The following is a 19,958-nucleotide window of genomic DNA, read 5'->3' on the forward strand; positions in this document are numbered from 1 at the left end:
GTTTTTTGTTTGCGTGTGTTAAGTGCTAGGTTTTTTGTTTGTGTGTGTTAAGTGTCTGAGGCCTGATCCAAACTCAGGTGCTCCTGACTCCAGGACCAGAACTCTATTCACTGCACCACCTAGCCACCCCTCAATTTTTTTTTTTTAATTCTCTTATAGGATGGAGTTAGGGTTTCAAAAAGGTGAACAGCCAATTGAAAGACTTGGATGTGGAAAATAGAGTGCTGGGGGACAGCACATAGGCCAGGATGACTCACCTACAGGGTTTTTTTTAAAGGAGAGTAAAAGTGTAAAAAAAATTTGGCAAGGTAATAAGGGGATGGATTGTCAAGATGCAGTAGACCTCATATTTTATCCTAGAGTGATCCTGAAGGTCATGAACAGGTAGCCAGTGGAGTTTGTTGGGTAGGAATGCCACATGGTCAAACCTACATTTAAGGAAGATTATGATGGCAGATAGAGGATGTATCTCTATCTGTAGAGGATGGATTGGAATGGAGGGGAGATTTAGCAAGGAGACCATCTAGAAGGCTATTGCAGTATTCATGCAAGAAATGATGAGGACCCAAGCTAAGGGGGATGGCTGTGTGAATGGAGAGAAAGAGCTATATGGTCGTAGATGGTAGAAATGACAAAATTTGTTAACTGATTAGATGTATGTGTTAAGTGAGAGTCAAGGACCACACTAAGGTTGTGAACCTGGGTGACTCAAAGAATGGTGGTGCCCCTATTATTTTGAAAAATAAGAGAATTTCAGAGGAAAGTCAGTAAGTTCCATTTTGGAGAGGTTGAGCTTGAGATGTCTCTAGAACATCTGGGTTGGCATATATCCACTTGGCAGTTGGCATCTGTATTCCCAGCCCTTAACCCAGGGCTTTGAGCAGCAAAGCTTTGGGACCAAAGCTCAAATCTAAGAGCTTGAATAGAAATAATAGAATCCATTGGAGCCACGGAGATCCCCAATTGAGATAAAAGAGAGAAAGAGAAGAGGGTTCAGGACAGAGCCTTGTCATCACGTGGATAAAGATCCTCAACAACAAAATTTAAGCAGTAGGCAAGACCAGATTAAAAATCGACCTGAGAGAGAGCAGTGTCAGAAAAGTCCAGAGAAAAGATACACAGTGATTTCAGAGTCTGGAGAGAGTCAGTTGAGAACGATGAGGGCTTAGAGAAGGATGAAGTGAGGGTTTTCTAAGGCTGGGGAGGACATGGGCATGTTTGTAGGCAGCAGGAGAGCAGCAGATAAGGAGAAATGGAAATGGAGAGCTATCTCCTAGAGAAGACAGAACCGTGGGATGGGGGGTATACCTATGGAGATCTACCTTCATAATAGCCTTGCTGGAGACTTACAGAGGAAAGGAGAAAATAGTGGGAAATATCGTCAGAAGGATGTGAAATGAGGAGAAGCAGAGAAAAGGGAGCTCTGAGCAAATGGTCTCAATCTTTTTAGACTGCCTACAAGTAGCTAGGGGCACAGTGGATAGAGTGCTGGGCCTGGAGTCAGGAATGTGGCCTTAGATACTTACTTAGCTATATGACTCTGGGCAAGTCCCTCCCTGTAAAATGGGAAAAATAATAGCACCTACCTCCCAGGATTGTTTTGAGACTCAAATGAGAAAACATTGTTAAAGGGGTTAGCTCTGGCCCTTAATAAAAGTTTTCATCTTTATATTCCTTCATTTATGAGGCATCTGGGAAAGTGTGGGAAACAGGTGCTCTGGAGGTCAGAAGGAGCTGGGGTGAGTGGCATAGCTAACTGATTGGGGAGATAATAATAAATAAAATAATACGGTTTAATTGCCTTGCTGCAGTGAGGGCCTAATTGAAATGAGATAATAAATATTTGCACTGTGCCCCATCAGCATAGTTGCAAAAGCATGAGAACAAAGGGGCAAAAGTTTTGAGAGTAGAGGGATGTAGTGTTACAATGGGTTTACCAAAAGGTTAAGATTAGAAAGGGAGCAGGAGAGGGTAAGCCAGGGAAGGGCAGGGGTGATAGCCTAGGAAAGTACTAGGGTTGAAATGGGAATGGAGAGCAGAGTTAGGGTTCATAAGATATAGGGAATAATAAAAGGTTTTGATTAGTTAAAGGTATATCAGAGTTCATAAGATAGAATTAAAACGCCTCTGGGTGGTGGTAAGATGAAGATTATGGCCATCCTGTGTGCAGCTGAAGTGGAATGGAGGAACAGGTCATGGGAGATGAGGAGACTGAGGAACAGGGAAGTTAGAGGTAGTTGGGAACATCAGTGTGTATGTTGGGGTCCTGTGATATAAGGACAGAAGTTGGAGTAGAGAGGGAGATGGAGAATGAGGCTCTAATCTCATTGAGGTCCAGAGGGAGGCAGGTGATAAGAAGAAGGTTCACAGTTGTCCCGGGGTGTAGGTGGTGATGGTGTGTCCTCTGGCACTGGGAAGGCCTGCTTCCTGGCTGAGCAGGAGGGGGTCTGCAGAGAGGGCAGATGGCAGTTCTGGAAGGACCTGGCGCTGTTGAGGGCTGCAAAGCTTCCACGTGCCAATCAGAAATCCTGACCCTCCTTCACAGGTGCTGCCTGAGCTTTCTAAGGCAGAGTCCTTTCTAATATTAATAGCTAAGATTGAGAAAATGCTTTAAGATTTACAAAGCACTTTACAACTATTATCTCATGTTGTCCTCATAATACAACTGCAGGAGGTAGGTACTATTATTACTCTAATTTTACAGATGAGAAAACAGGAAGACAGAGGTTCAGTGCCCCCTTCCCATGGTGTCTAAAGCCATACTGGAACTCAAGTCTGTCTACTGTACTGTCTTATCTACTAGCTGCTTAGATTCCTTGTAATATGATTAGTAAGAACCCCGGAGTTCTCCTTATGACCTTGACACAGATATTAACTAAGTTGCAGGGCCCTCCTTCCCTGAGGTGCTCAGTGTCCCTAAACTCACATCTTAAAGTTGGAAAAGACCTGAAAGGAATCTGATCCAACCCCCACCTAAAGCCAGAAGTCTCTCTCCCTTCTCAGCTCCACCCTTACTCCCACCCTCATACACACTAATAAATTGGCATTTCATTTAGACCACAGAGGTTCTTAACCTGCAGTTGGTGAACTTGGGTTCTTTTGGGGGGTTTTCAATGTGTTTTGATAACTATTGCAATATAATGGGTTTCCTTTGCAATACTATAGATTTCATTTTTTGCATTTAAAAATTATCCCCAGAAGGGGTTTATAGCTACATCATACTACCAGAGGAGTCCATCCCTCTCTCTCTCTCTCTCTCTCTCTCACATGTATGCACACATACCAAGAACCTTTGATCTAAAGAAAGTCATGCTTCAATATATATTTCCCAAGTAATTAATTTCCCTAGTAATTACTTCTCCATTCTATGAGTTCTGATGGCCTGAACTGATTAAAACTCAGAAACGTGCTAGAGAGTTCCCTACCTCCACCCCCTTACCCACACCCCTCCAGATCCTAGGGAAGATTCATGCTCTACTCCCAGAGGTAAATGGGAGGTAAATAGGAAATTCTTCACCCATTTATTGGGGGGGAGGAGCAGAGGGAAAGTCCCCTAACTTCTCTTTGGGCCATTTCTGTATACATTTCAGAAGGGTGAGAGATGGTAGAGTGTGCCTCCCTCCTGCCCCCACCCCCAACCTGAGATCCCCTAAAGGTATGTATCTGTGTACTCTTGTCGACCCTGAAGAGGAATTTTGTATCAGGAGCGAAACCTCACTCTGACCCCAGAGCTTTATGAAACATTTCCTCCTTTCATTCCCATTGAGTTGCAGAAGCTTGGGAGGAGAGGACCTTGAGAATAAGAATGGTTCCCTTCTTTGAATTTGGATCCCCAGCAGTTGGCATTTAATAAAATGCTTGTTGATAGAATGGGGTGGTAGAATGGTAGAATGGGGTGGAGGCGTTCTTGAGCCCCCTTTCCCTTTGTATCCACCCTTCCTGGCCCCCCATGCATGCCCTGCCTTCCAAGCTTGGCTGGTGTGGGTTCATCCCTCCTCTCTATCAAATCCTACTCAAGTCCCTCTTCCACAAAATCTCAGATTATTCCAGCTCACACTGAACTCTCTTTTCTCTGAACTCAACCATCTGAACTACCCCACAATTTATTACATCATCCCATTCTTTCTGACTAAGGAAGCTTCTAATATTAAGCTGCTAGTTGGCGCTTTGCCCAAGGCCCCTTGGAATGTTTCCATGTGTCCCGTGTTGTGGTTTCTCTGGCCTGTTTGAGGGTAGCTAATGTCATCCTGCCTTCAGAGTCCCCATCTAAGGAATCACAGGTGAGAGTTAGGATGCACACAGGTACTGAGGGGAAGGGCTCTTTTCTTCATTGAGACTCTGCAGAGAGCAAGGGTTTCTGGATTAGTCTGAGGCCAGGAAGTGCTGCTGACCTTGGGGGGGATGGTGACCAGGGTCAAACCTGATAATGCTTGTCAAGTGCCTTATAACTGAAGGAGTTTTGATTTGGGTTGTTTTGGGAGGGGGGGGTGAGGCGTTTAAGTGAACTGCTTTTATGAAAGACAGTAAGACCCCCAGCCATGATCTAGGAAATAACGGGTTAGAGTTCTATCTTTTTTATCTTTTTTTTCTCCCTCAATCTGGTAAAGATACTCTTCTGTTTTAAGGGGTGGCCCTTCTGATTGGGCCATCTTCCATTGAGAATTCATTTTTGTGTTTATCTTGAGGCTACCTAAGGTAAAAAGATGAAATTTTACAAGTCTTAAGTACATTTTTTTTTTCAGTTGGAAGACTAGTGACAGCCCCCAGAGCACACATTTAGTGATAGAGAGAAGTAGAATCCAGGTCTCCTAATTCCCAATGGAATATTCTTCCTGCAACCCCAGGACATTGGCCTACTGGCTCATAAGTGGTAAAGCGGGATTAAAATTCTTAAATTCTTTGCACTGTTGGTGGAGTGGTGAACTGGTCCAGCCATTTTAGAGAACAATTTGGAACTATGCTCAAAGATCTGTAAAACTGGGCATACCCTTTGACCCGGAGGTACCACTATTAAGTCTGTACCTTAAAGAGGTCAAAGAAAAAGGGAAAAAAATCTATATGTACAAAAATATTTATAGCAGCTCTTTTTGTGGTGGCAAAGAATTGGAAACCAGGGGGATGCCCATCGATTAGGGGGTAACCAGATGAGTTCTTAAAAGTTTTTCATATTCTAAGTTCAGTGTTCTTTCTCTTACGCCATGCTGCCAGCTTGGGTGCCCTCACACCCCATAGTGGCAAACTTTGTGAGCCTGTGAAGATTTCCAAGGATTTTTGCCTCTTAGTCATTTCTTTGGCTCCTTTTCCATTTCCTGCCCTAAATCCCCTGTGGGTAGCCTGTCATCCAGAGAGCAAAAGAACATCTGTCCAGAGGGGACTGATTACTTTTTTTGGAGAGGGCTGGCTGGTTGGAGACCAGCAATGACCTGAACGACTAGAAAAATCTGCCCCAGCATCAGACAGTTTCTGTTTATCCAGGTATAAGATTGACCATAAAGAAGCCGTGCCAGTCAGTCAACAAACATTTATCAAGCACTTCCTTTGTACGAAGGCATTGTACTTAGGGCTAAGGATACAGAGAAAGACAAAAAAAGATTTTGCCCTTGAGGGGCTCACATTTCTCCTGGGATTCAGAATATTCATACACAGTTTGGCCAGCATGAACCCCATGCTTTGTAGCTAACAGGTTAAATGCCCATCTTGGGGACAGCCTAGCCTCTTTTTACAACTCCCTCAATTAATAAAAAATTAATTTGGGCAATATATTTCAACTTTCTTGCTCCATGCTTTCTCCAGAATTCCTTCTTCAGTCAGTCAATTAATATGTAATTAATAGGAGCTGATCATACAAATCATCAGTTTGTTACACAGTGAAGTCCAGGCATTTGTGAGCTCTGGGGCTTGTGGCAGAAGCAAGGGAAGGGCCTGTGTTAGTTTCTCTTCTCCCTGCCTCCAGCCAGAGGCCTCCATGGGTCTCAGATGTCTGTCTCATTTGCATTGTGAATGACACAGAGGGGAGCTAACGAGGTTATTGGGCAGAGAAACACTCTCATGTGACCTATGTGGAAGCAGACCTACAGCAGAGCTAAATGGGGGCAGGGGCACTCTTTCATCCAGCTTGGCACGGCAGAGGGGGAAGGGAACAGGTTGGAAGGGTGGATGGTGCAGTTTTTATCCAAGACCATAGTAAACTTTAAGTGGGCAAAGAAGGTGGAAAGGGGGAAAGACCTGTTATCTAGATCAGCATAGGTGAAGGAAAAGCAATGGAGCCTAGAGGTTGTATTATATATTAGCTTTGAGAAAGGAACTCTAGATTCTGAATCTGGAGACAGGCAGGCTTTCATCCTGGTTCCTGTACTTTCTCTTTGAGGGAATTTTGGTAGACAAATTGCTTCATTCCTCTTATTTGGGGACGATAATAAGAGTTGTTAGGAAGAAAAGACCTTCTATACACCTGAAAATGTTGCATAACCTGGTATCATAGTAGAGAGGCAGCTGGACCTGGGTTTAAGCCCTGACACTGATATTTAATATAGGTACAGTCATGGGCAAGTCCTTTAACTCTGTGAGCTTCAGTTTCTTCATCTGTAAAATGGGGATAATTATATCCATAGTACTTAACCTCACCACAGGTGTTGTAAAGCTCAAATGAGGTAATATATGTTAATTACTATGTAAATATCATTATTATTTAATGTAAAATGTGACTAATATAAATATAATTAAAGTTATCAGAGTTTCAGAGGATGCTGAAGACCTAAATTTTCCTGCAGTATTTTTTTGCTTTTTGGAGGGCATTTGGAGTTAAGTGACTTACCCAAGGTCACACAACTAGTAAGTGTGTCAAGTGTCTGAGGTCACATTTGAACTCAGGTCCTCCTGACTCCAGGGCCAGTGCTCTATTCACTGCGCTACCTAGCCGCCTCCTGCAGTATTTTCTTAAGAAGGATAAGAGGGCTAGGACATGGAGGAGTCATGATTTAGAACATGGCTACCACTTCAACCTATAGGAAGCTCTCCCTGGTCTTCCTGAAATTAGCAAGCTTTTGTTGTTCTTTAAAAACTCTCCTTTACCCTATCAATAGCCTTACCTTAAAAATACTTAATCTCTGTGTACTCAAGAATGTCCTTGCCTCCTCCCCACCTAGTAGAATTAATCAACTATTTAAGGGTTGGGATTGGAGGCCTTCTGGAGACTTATACTTAATAAGCACTTAGTAAATGTTGAATGGCTGATTTGAATTGGAGTGAAGCATCTAGGAGTCTGCCCTTAGAATACTAGTAATTGAGATTCAGTGGATAAGATGTTAGTTTTGGGGAAGTTGTACTGACTTAGAACACCTAGATTCCTAAATGAATGAATCAATAAGAAATCAGTTATTAAATGCTTACCATATGTTAAATGCTGGTCTAAACAATGGAAATACAATAGGCCCTGCCCTAAATGCACTTACATTCTAGTAAGGGTATATAACACCTTATAACTCAATATATCTAACCAGCCATGCTTCACCTACACACTGGCCTCTTACTACCTGCTGATGCAACCTCCCCCTCTCCAGCTCTGGAACCATAATTAAATCAATCAAATTCATCCTGATCTGAAGCATGTTTCCAAACCAAAATCACCTTCCATGACCACCATTCTATGCCCCAGTGTTGGAGGTACTCACTGCAGAACGTCAGGAAAAGTGATTGCAATTTTTTTTTTTCCAACCTCATTGGACACAGCTTTCCCTCCTTCACCCTGTGATCCAGCCAACTTGGCCTTCCCCCAGTTCCTCACACATAATACTCACCTTCTTCCTCTGTCTTTGCACTGGCCATTCTTCCCCATGACTGAAATGCATGTGCATTCCTTAAATTCACTCTTAAGTCCTCTTCCTTTAAGCTGCAGGTCAGGCTGCACAAAACCTTTCCTGATTATCAAACCACCACCACCACTACCCCAATTACTAATAGCTTCCATCCCAAACTACTTTGTGCTTATTAACTTTATATTTATGCTATATGTATTATATAGTATCTATATATATAGTATCATAGAATCAATCAATAAGAAATCAGTTATTAAACACTTACCATGTTAAGTGTAGGTCTAAACAATGGAAATACAATAGGCCCTGCCCTAAATGCAGTTACATTCTAGTAAGGGTATATAATAACACCTTATGACTCAATATATCTAACCAGCCATATAGTATAGTACATGTAGTAAATGTGCATGTGCATAAAGCCATATGTATATATGTATAAATATGATATGTATGTGGGTAGATAGATACATAGTACTTGTTTCCTCCATTAGAACGTGAGCTCACTGTGAGTGGGAATTGTTTTTATTCTTTGTACCTGGCACATAGTAGGTGTTAGTTGATTATTGATGTAGGGTCCCCTACTGCTCCCTTCCCTAGAGTTCTTATTTCTTCTGTAAAATTAAACACATTAATTCTTGCTGCTCACGTAGAAAGACTCACATTCTTCCATCTAATCTTTATGGAGAAGGCGTAGAATGAGTGATTGCAACTTTGGGGATAGGCATAGAAGATCTTGGGTTCTCCTCTAGCTCAGTTGGGGGCCTCTTGGACAAGTTGTACGTCTTCTCCATCTTCCCATTGTTCTTCCATCCCCTTATCAATAATAGCAGACTCACTGTACTGGATACCAGGAAATATCTAGACTGTTCATAGCATGGAGAACTGAAAGGGACCCTAGAGTTTGTTAACTGAACCCCTCTTTTTTTTTTTTTAAACATAGAAGTCAGTTAAGGCCCTGGGAAATGAAGTGATTTGCTTAAGGTCACCCAGGGGGCAGAACTGGGATTCCAAACCAGGTGCTTGCGGGTAGAAGGCTCCAAAGGCAGGGAGAAGCCCATTGGACAAGATTCCATTTTTTTCACATGACCCTCCCCCCCCAGCCCATCTTGCTCAATAAAGTCTGTTGGGGTTGGCTTTGTTGAGCCCCCCCACCAGTACATACGAAAACGGTTTTAATATGTCTTCCTCCCCCAAGTTCTTCCTGCATCCTAATATCTCTTTGCACTTTCTCATCATGCACAGACTTTAACTTTGCCATGTACCCACCCTCGATGATTGCAACTGGAAGTGTGGGAGCAGCCATCTGTGGTCTCCAGCTTGACAGTGAGGACAACTCCCTCTCAGAGCATCTCACAGAGCTGTTGGCGAAGATTACAAATACAGATGTGGTATGTGAATCTTTCCCCATCCCCAAAGTCTGGGAATTTCTCTTTTTCTTACACAGGGAAATGAAAGTTTGGTTTGATCCTCACAAGTTGAGTGGACTTTTATATTTTTTTCCTTCTTGTAAAGATGGATATAGAAAGTGGTATGATTGAAACGGCATCTTTTGTGTTTTAGAGTCATGTTCCACTTTAAGAAAACTTGGCATATATACATGTATGAATCATAGCATCTCAGAGCTAGAAGGAATATATCTAATCCAGTCTAATCCTCCCCAAGTATGGACCCTTTTTTACAATAGCTCAGACAAGTGGCTGTACAGATTATGTTTGAATACCTCAAATGATAGGAAACTCATCATCTTTATATACAACCATTTACTATACTTAACAAAACAGATCAGTTGACAAGTGATTTATTCGTTTCACAAAAGGTTTCCTTTAAATGACCAGCTTTATTAGTACACATAATTTACTTTGCAGAAATATGATCAATTCTTAACCTTTTAGGACCACAACTTTCAGCCAAATTGAGGTCCTGTAGTATTAATTTAGAGTGTAATGAGGTGAAGCATGAGATTATGGGTAGGTATGGGAAACTGGGCAGCTCTTCAACATGGTTTAGGCAAAAAGAGCTTTGAACTCAAAACTTAGAAGATCTGGTAATTGTCTTGCTGTGTGACCCTAGGTAAGTGATTCCTTCAGCTTCTTAACTTATATATCTATAGAATAGAGATATTGGTGTTACTCATTCATTATCAAAAGTGGGAGGGGAGGGATTTTTAATATTTTTGGGATTTGTCAATTTTTAAAATTGACATTTTTTATTAAAATCCCACAAAACCACTATCATCAATCACTGTAATTGATTTTCTGAGACTTGGTAAAAAATTTTATTAGTAGATTCTCAATGACTGAAAAGATTACATTTGTGGTTCTAGCTGAAGGTCACCAAAAAAAGTGAGATTTTTGACACATACACAACATCTGATATGACCCCCAAAGAAACTTTTCTTTTTGCTTTGGGGGGGGAGGGCAGGGAAATTGGGGTTAAGTGACTTGTCCAAGGTCACATGGTTAGTAAGTGTAAAGTGTCTGAGGCAGGATTTGAACTCAGGTCCTCCAGACTCCAGGGCTAGTGCTCCATTCACTGCACCACCTAGCCACCCTGGGAGGAAACATTCTAATGAAGGAAGAGCAGGTGACCAAGTTGGTCAAACAAGGACTCTCCTCTGCTGATTCATCACTTTGAGAAAGTGTCATACAGAATATTCAATGCATAATGACAGGGCATGCTGTCTTTAAAATTAAACTCCATTATTCAAAATGCATGAAACTAAAGAAGTTTAAAGGAAACAAATAAGCTTTCAAATGGTGTTTTTGTAAGTCTGTAGCATTTATATTCATGAGGTTACAAAAGTTTTGAGCCTGTGCTAAGACTTTTGGGACACATACACACACATGTAAGTGCTAGGTAATAACTTGTTATACAGAACAAAATGTTATACTATTGTCACTTGCATATTATGTTGGGGAGAAGGAGAAGGGTCTCCCATAAGAGTCCTCAGCTCTGGATTCATGTAAATCAGGGTCATTCCTTCAGGAACATCACTCCAAAAGGGAAAGCGTGGGGGGGGGGGGTAAGTTGGTGGCACAGAGAATAGAGCACCAACCCTGGACTCGAGAGGACCTGAGTTCAAATGTGGCCTCAGACACTTAACTCTTACTAGCTGTGTGACCTTGGGCAAGTCACTTAACCCCAATTGCCCTGCCTTCCCCCCTCCAAAAAGACAAAAACCAAAACAAAGGGGAAAGCAGGCTCATCTGGCTCTTTAGGCCCATACCCTGGAGCCCCAGATAAAAATTTCTTAGGTGTGTCTCAGGAGCTGTCTCCCCCAAAAAATATTAATAAGATCTTTACTAGAACAGTTACTTATTGTGCAAAGTAGTAGATATCAGGCTCAGTATAGCTAGCTTTCTGTCCCACTGCAAAAGAAATGCTCGTACACCTGCATTAAAACTTACTTAAAAACACAAATATTGCCTCCATTATAGAAGACCAGGAGGTAGGAAAGAAAGACTTCCAGGAGGCTTGTGTGACTGTTGAACTCTCCATATGGACTGTCCAGTGACTTTTCATGTTCTAGATCTTCTGGCCAGCCAGGCACACACACAGCACTTTCTCTTGAATGTGATCACCTCCTCCTAAAAGGGAATACTTCCTAAGTACCGATAGCACCCAATTCCAGAACTCCCAAGCCTAAGGAGTAGCTGCCAAGGCTATAGAAACATCAATCTCAAGATCACTGTTGGGTCACCCATGATTAAAGAGGGAAATGCAAAGCAGGACAGGCAGCCAGAGACTTCAAATCCAGTCTCAGGTTCACTGAGACAAGCACATGGACTCACTGTCACATATAGCCACCATATATAGGTGGACAGTCCATGGAATACCTGTTTGAGTCCCAAGCCTAGCTGTCAAAAGAGGGAAAGAGAGAGCAAGAGTGGCAATTATTTCTCCTTCTAAAACTTAATACAGAGTGGGCAGTTTTTTCTGCTTGGTCAGCAATCATCTTTAACATAGACTCTTAATTATGAGGACCAGTGAAAAGCCACTGGTTTTACTTGACTTTGACTCAAATGGGGTTGAGGCATAGGCTCAGCTCACTAGGAGATGCCCCCCATCCAGACAAATCAAGGAGTATTATCTTCATAACATTGTTATAAACACTCATTTCTTTTTTTTCCTCTTTTTGTATCCCCAAAGTACTTTTTTTCAGGGAGTCGGCTTTTGCTTTCAGCCCATATGACGAAGTGTGATGAATCACATCCCTTGAGGTCATGTCAGTCATTGAAAGAATGTTTTAGAATTTCTGACTACTAACAACCATCTTCTCCAGCCCTTCATTTTTGAGATGGAGTTGCCAAAGCCTAGAGATGTGTAGTGACTTGCCCAAAGGCACACAGCTAGTTAAAAACAAAACAGAATTAGAACCCATGTCACCTAACTGCTTTCTTCTTAGTGCAGTGTAGGAATCATTTTGCTTCCAAGGTTGTTTGATACCTAGCAGGGGTTCTTAACTTTTTTTTTGTCACGGACCTCTTTGGCAATCTGATACAATGTTTGGACCCTTCTCAGAACATAATTTTTCTTAATGCAAAAAAAAAATTGCAAAGGAAACCAATTCATTGAAATATAGCTATCAGAAGAAAAAAAAATAGTTCACAAACCTCAGGTTCAGAACCACTGGTTTACAGGAAACATGGAGAGAACATTTGTCTTTAATAGGGCTTGAGAATCACCATGACAACATGCAAGAATGCAGGAAAACTTTACCATGACACATTCCAAACATACCAAAGGCTTTGAGAATGTTCTAGTTTGGGAACAGGCTGCCTTGGGGCACCCTGGGCCCTGAAATCAGTGACTTCACATGAAGGGGAGACTCAGGTGACCACCCCGATCTCTCTGTTGTCCTGGTTTTAGAGACAGGCTTATAAAGACTCAGAAGACCAAAGATGGTGTTTGAAGTTCTACCCAGGAAGCCTCTTCAGGAATAAAACCTTTATGTGGATGGTGGTTTTTGTTTTGTTTTGTAACATGAGCTCCAAAATATTAACCAAACACCCCCAGTACCATGTAGACAGCTCTTTATTGATTAAACTAATATCTGCATTAGGTTTATAGAATCACAGAATTTCAGTGCTAAAAGGATTTAAGAAATTATTACAATGCCCTTGTTTCATAGGTAAGGAAATAAAGACTAAGAATGGTAAATAACTCTGCTTTTCCTTGGAGATATCTTTGATAAATCTTAACTAATTGCTTCCTGAATTTTCCTTCTCTTCCGTGCAGATTCCAATCAAACAGGCAACTAGCTACTCTTGCCCTGCTATCTTCAAAGCTAAGAAGGTCACTCCTATATCTAGAGTTTGACCCCAAAGCATTGTTTTGTTTTGTTTTGTTTTGGCTTTTGATACCACATCCCCTTCTCTCCACACAGAGACCCACTTTGATTCATTTGGCACTGAACCCTTTTCTCTGACCTTCTCTTTTGCTCCATATGGGCATCACCTTCTGGACAAAACACTTAGTACAGTGCTTGGCCCACATTTAGTACTTAATAAATGGATTTGCTGTTGGATCACAAATTGGTGTTTCCAACATTCAGATCAGTCCAGTCCTTCTGGCTGGCTCAAGGGTGGGACCCCTTTCCCTTCATAAACACTGTATGTCCAGCCCATTGTGGTTGATAAGGTAGTCCACTATTGAATTATACTACTTGTACGTGTGTGGTGCTAGAGGATGTCACTTGAGGCAATTGAAGTTAGAGGCCGGCATGCTTAATAGTCTGTCTTGGGTAAAAAGCTAGGATTTGTGTATGCCTGGTATTAAAGAATAATGATTATACCTCATAGGTACACCATTTTCCATGGGTTTGCAAGATGCTTTTCTACAGCAACATGATAGTACTAGCAAATATTTGTTTTGTCTATACTTATTTAACATACAGGTTTTTTTTCTTTTTCTAGTGGGGAAGAGATGGGGGGGGAAATAAATATCTAATGGTTGGGGTGGGGAGGAAAGAACAGTGTAAACACCTAAAATGGGGGAAATTTTAGCTTCAGAAGGGTTTTTTCCAAATTAGTCACCCAACATTTATATATTGAGCATCTTCAGTGTGCTTAACAGTTCTCTATGCTGTGAGAGAACACCAAAGAAATGCAAGGTAACTTTCAGTGTTTTCAAGGACCTCCTTAAGTAGATGGAGAGAGAAGGCTAATACCCCGACGAAACCGAACAATTCCACAGAGTTTCCTAATTAAGCACTAAGAGGGCCCTGATTAGAGGAGCACAGATATATTGCAGACCACAAGAAATACGGAACATGGAGCTTCTTAGAGATTCTGTGACGTTATTCCAGGTTGATGTTCACTCGGGCACAAAGGATGAAGGTAGAGAGGGCTTAATGTAATGTCCCTCAGGTGACTCACAATCAGGAGAAGCAGGCGCCCAGTTTCTAACTGATGGCTCTGAATGTCGCATGTTACTCGTGGTAACTTTTAGGTGTGCTCTGGGTGTTGTAAAATATCTCAGAACTTAACCTCAGTATCAGATTTTTTAGACCTGGAAGAGGGACCTTTGGAATGATTTCTGTAGCAGCTGGGCATTGTGCTAAATGCATTACAAATATTATTTCATTGATCCTCACAACAACCCTGGGAAGGAGGTGCCATTATAATCTCCATTTTGCAGTTGAGGCAAACAGAGGTTAAATGACTTGCCCAGGGTTATACATTTAGTAAGAAAATAGGGCCAAATTTGAACTCACATCTTCCTGACTAGAGGCCCAGTGCTCTGTCCACTGCACCACCTAACTTCCTCAGAGAACTGAAGCAAGTTCCTTTTCTTTGAAATGAAGGAGTAATGGAGCTGTGGGAAAGTTGGGCTTTTGTGGCTCTCTCTGGTTGCCAGAATAAACAAGAAATATTTCATTCTAGTGAAAAGCTAAGTAAGAAGCCTGACAGTTTTATCAGGAATAAAAAGTCTCTTGGTATGTTATATTTTAAGTAGTTTTTTCCTATACCTAATAATGTTCTAAAAACAGGAACTAGATTTAAGGATGAATCACATACTGAAAAAAGCTGGTGGATGTGATTGCTGGGGTCGTTACCAAGCAATATTTGAAAAATTATGGATCATAGGAGAGGTTCTACAGGACTGGAGAAGGGTAAATGACTCCCCCCCCCCTTTTTTTTTCCCAAATATAGGGAAGAGAATAAAAGCATGATTTAATAGACTGGGAGCTTAATTTCAATTCCTGGAAAAGCTAGGAGAGCCCATTAAAGAGATGGCTATTGAACATCAAGAAAAAGAAGCAGTGATTACAGAAATCCAGCATGTCTTCATCAAGAGCAAGTCATGGAGTTTTTGCTGGTTTTTTTTTTTTTCCTAAAAAGTCATCAATAAGACATTTTCTAAAAAATCAACTCGTGTTAGACTAGCTGTATTCCCTTTTTTGACAGGGTTAATAACTGGAAGATGGGGAGAGTATAGAGTTTGCCTTGATTTCGGGGGGGGGGGGAGCATTTGATAAAGCATCTTCATACTGTTCTTGTGAAAGAGAGAAATGTGAACTAGAAGATAATGGATCCAGACCTGGTCATATGGCTCTCCTTCAAACAGTGGTATCTGCTTGGCAGGAGCTCTTGAATAAAGTTCACTGTGTGGAGCGGGGAAAAGGGGCTCTGTAGTGGGCCTTGAACTATTGAGGCCATTTTTAATCAATAACTTGGTTTTAGCTGTGGAGGGCATACCTTTCCATTACAGACAGCCCCAAACAGAGGGAAAACCAATGTTCTACATGACAAATTCAGGATCCAAAAATATCTTGATAGGCTAAAGCACCAGGCTAGATCTAAGTAGGTTGCATTTAATGGGGATAAATGTAAAGTATTACACTTGGGTTCAAAAAGTCAACTTCACAGATACACAGTAGGGAAGATATGGCAGCAATGTCTTGGTCAGGAGATGATATAGGGGTTTTAGTGGATCTCAATTTGGCTCAATAATAATTAGCTAATAGCTAGCATTTATAAAAAGCCTTTTAAGATTTGCCAAGCATTTCGTCTCATTTGATCCTCATAGTCACCTAGGGTGGGGGGTAGAAGCTATTATTATCCCTATTTTACATATGAGGAAACTGAGGCTGGGAATGTTTAAGATATATTCCCAGGGTCACACAGCTAAGTAAGTTTCTGGGGCAGATCGGATCTTCCTGACTCCAAGCACCAAGTTCTAGCATTATGAGTTAGCATTATAATGTGGTAACCAAAACCTGCATGTGATCATGGGCTGCTTTAAGAAAGGCATAGTTTCTAGAAATAAAGGAGCAGTAACCTCTCTGCATTCTACCCTGGTCAGGCTGCCTCTGGAATATTGGGTTTAGTTCTGGATGCCACCGTTTAAGGAAGCACATCTCCAGAGGCCAGAGAAGGACCATTGGTATAGCATAGGGCCTTGAACCCATGCCATGTAAGGGACTAGGGCTGATAAGCCTTGAGAAAATGAGACTCCAGTGAGACCAGATAGTTCCCATCAAGGCTCTGAAGGATTTTTGTGTGGAAGAGGAATTAGATGGGTTCTGTTTGGAGGGCAGAACCACCATGGATAGATGAGGAAGAAGAACAGCAAAGAAGCAAATTTAAGTTCTTGATATTAGGCAAGACTTCCTCACAATGAAAGCTATCCATAAGGAGAATGGACCGGAAGCAGTGGGTTCCTGTCCTTGGAGTTCTTCAAGCCAAGGCTAGATAGTAACTTGTCAGGGTGAGGCTTGCGTATGGAACATGCGTTGGACTGGACAGTCACCGGGGTCCTTTGGTACCCCTGAATTTTCAGAGGTTCTGTAGTAAGGACACTAGACCTTCCACTCACCCCGACTCCTTCAGGGACATGTCCTTGTCATGGACCTCGTTTGCACCCAAGGCAAAATGAGGGCCATAGGAAAATTGATGCTCCTGATATTCCTCAGGCTGCTTTTGTTGCCATTATGGAACACCACTGCACTTTGGCTATCCAGATGGAAAGAGAAAGGACCCTTGGCCTTTTTTTTTTTTTTTAATAGAGAAAAGGTAACTTAGCATTAGTCAGGCATGTAAGGAAGTCTGAATCCAGAAGTCACACTGACTTGACTTTGGTGAGGTAGCAAGGCACATGGTACTAAGGAAGCCCTGAGTTCAAGCTGCCTCCGATCATTGGGTGACCAGTGTGGTAAAGCGTTACAGCGCCTGGCACATGGTAAACACTATATAAATGTAGCTGTTCAGAAAGGCCATTCTCTAATGCCACCTTGGCCCGTTGTTGAGCTCTGCGGTTCTTTCAGTTAATAATAGTAACAATAACGTGTGTGCACATATATTTATAAATAAATGTAGATATTTAAATCAAAGTATTACGTTATATCTGTGTGTAAGTGTGCATGAACTCTGGCAGCTAAAGCAGCAGGGGGCAAAAATGTGTTCTTACCACTCAACCCCAACTGCCCTGCCTTCCCCCCTCCAAAAAGCAAAAAAAAAAGTGCTCTTGAAATCTGACCACCCGTGATCCCCAAGGATATTTAAGGTCATCATCGCCACCCCATCGACTAACCTCATATCTCCTTCAAGAGGCCTCCCTTCATTCCTACCCGTCCTTTGTGATGTGTATCTGTCACAAGGCTGAAGGGTGGTGTATTATGTTAGAAATGGCCCTCCCTGTTTCTTTCATTGTCTCAGGACATTTGGAAACATGGGTTACCAAAAGGTTTTCAGGGGACCTTTTTTCTCCAATATAGTTAGCCTTTCATTGAATACACACAGAGCACGCTTCTACAGGGCACGGTTGTTGTTTTTCTGGACTCCTGAGGCATGTTAGTGGATTTGGGGGGAGTTGGAGGGCATGGGGGCAGAAGGAATGGGGCTGGTTAAGAGGGGGGAGAGTGAGTCCCAGGTTTCTCTCTCCTGCCTTATTTTTCCCCTGGGCCACATTTTGTATGCAAGGGAACGTCAGGCCAATCAACCTCGGAAGAAAAGGGCCAAAAAAGAGTTTCCTAAGTTGTCTTTGCCCGAGTTGGCAGCTGCTGTGGGGGTTTATTCAGGTTTTTGTTCCCCAGTGGAGTGCTGTGCGTGTGTGATGACAATGAAGAGACACAGTTAACACTGAGGGCTAATGGTAAAGTTCCGTCATCCCCATTCATGGGCGGAGGGGAAGCCAGCAAGCGGAGGAAGTGAGAAGCCCGTGTAATGAGCCAGAGATCACAAACATCATGGCTGTCAGGGCTTTGAGCCTAGGGAGGGAAGGGAAGGGGGAGAGATGGGGGAGTGAGGTGAAAAGGGAATGGGGCTGGGGGGCAGGGGTCTGAGATCATGAGAGTTGGAAGGTTGCCTTGAGTCTCCAGCATTGTAGATGTCACCTGTCCAAGCTGACATGTGCAGGCCAAAAGAGAGGCAGAGATAAATCTCGTGACTGAGAATCAGGAGACCTGAGTTCTGATCCCAGTTTCGTCTCCTCTTAATTTTTCTCTTAAAATGAGGGAGGGAGGGATGTTAAATCTCCAAGCCTCCTTCCATAGCTTGAAAATTCTATCACGATGTGTTCTCTCCTTAGGATTCAGAGCTGGATGGGACCTCATCAGAGATCATCTAAACCCCTCTGTCCCCCTTATTTTATAGATAGGGAAACTGAGGCCCAGAAGAGTGAAGCCACTTGTATCTACTTTCTCCCCCTTCCCCAACTTTAGACCTCATGAACTTTCCTCTTAAAATTATGGAATCTCAGAGTTAGAAAGGACTAGAAGACCATCTCTTGGCCTATCCATACTTGAACAATAGTCTCCTCTCTACATAGCTGGACAGTCGTCATCCATCCTTGACTTGAACATCTCCATGATGGAGAAACCAGTTCATTCCATTTCTGGACAATTCTCTTATATCAAGCAAAATGTTCCTCTTGATAAATCCCTCACATCGTTCCTAGTTCTTTCCCTTTGGTAGGATATCTGCTCCTGACGAGAGACCTTTCTTCATCCCTAGAATGGCGTTACATCTACTTTTCTCTAATTCTCTTCACTTCTTCCACTCTATCCTTTGAAACCACCAACCTATTCTCCTAGACAGTCCCCCCCAACCTCTCTTTGCTCTGCTTTGGCACTGGTTTCTCTGTCACCTCAACAGCAAGATCTCTGGGTCACTGCCATCAGGGCTGTTTACAGTTGGTGCGGTTAAACATTTAACAGTACTACATGCCAGCTAATAAATAACGATTTGCCTTCTGGAGTTTTGCCCAGCAATACCCCCCCCATTCATCATCTCAGAAAAAACTACCGCAGTACGTAAGTCATGATTCCTAGACAGGTTCTTCATAATGGTCTGACATTTCTATAGCCTTTACATAATGTTTACAAGGGCTTGACTTAAACATTCTTCCCTTCTCTTCTCCAGCAGGGAAGATTAAAGGAATTACTCCTGTTTTTCAGATGAAGAAACTGAGACTCGGACTGCTTACCCTTCTTATCCGTGGTCACACAGCCACTAATTGCTTTAGGCAGGATTTGAACCCAGTAGTACAGTATTCTTTCCATAATAAAGGAGTAGAAAGAAAGCCCTTTCCCTAGAAGTAGATAATAGAAAAACTGAGTTCAAATCCAGTTTCAGACAGCTGTGTGATTCTGGGCAGGTCATTTAACCTCTGTCTGACTTACTTTCCTCAACTATAAAATGAGATTAGTTTTGAGGATAAAATGAGATAATATTTGTTAAGTGCTTGGTGTATAGAAAACACTTAATAAATGCTTCTTCCCTTTATCTACAAGAGACTTTCTCTCTAATATTATTCAATATAAATAGAGATATGTGCCCATTTTATATGCAGTAGTATTATCTCTCTTTTGATTCTTTGTGACCCAGTTTGTTTTTCTTGGCAAAGATTCTGACATGGTTTTCCATTTCTTTCTCCAACTCATTTTACAGATGAGGAAAAGTAGGCACAGAGGGTAAGTGACTTGTCCCGGGTCATATAGCTATAAGTGTTTGAACTCATGAAGATGAATCTTCCTGATTTTAAGCCCAGTGTTCTACCCTACCACCTAGCTGTCCCATATTGAGTGTTTGGTCCACTAAATCCAGATTTTTTTTTTATAGGAACTATTTCTAACCATGCCTCCTCTATATTGTAATTGTTTTTTTTTTTGTTTTTTTGTTTTTTTGCTTTTTGGAGGGTAGT

The 19,958-nt window shown here is 42.0% G+C and overlaps 1 protein-coding gene across 1 annotated transcript in view; it reads left to right on the forward strand.

The window, feature by feature from the left end:
• Positions 1 to 19,958, forward strand: part of CCND2 (cyclin D2) — a 39,421-nt gene that overhangs the window by 12,713 nt on the left and 6,750 nt on the right. The window contains exon 4 of the mRNA XM_069101472.1: positions 9,057 to 9,202. Coding sequence (XP_068957573.1) covers positions 9,057 to 9,202 — 146 coding nt within the window. The remainder of the gene's footprint in view (positions 1 to 9,056; positions 9,203 to 19,958) is intronic.

The sequence above is a fragment of the Petaurus breviceps genome, unplaced genomic scaffold (assembly GCF_028583685.1).
Source record: "Petaurus breviceps papuanus isolate PSGF00001 unplaced genomic scaffold, PetGlider_PUasm1.0 470, whole genome shotgun sequence".
Lineage (NCBI taxonomy): Eukaryota > Metazoa > Chordata > Mammalia > Diprotodontia > Petauridae > Petaurus > Petaurus breviceps.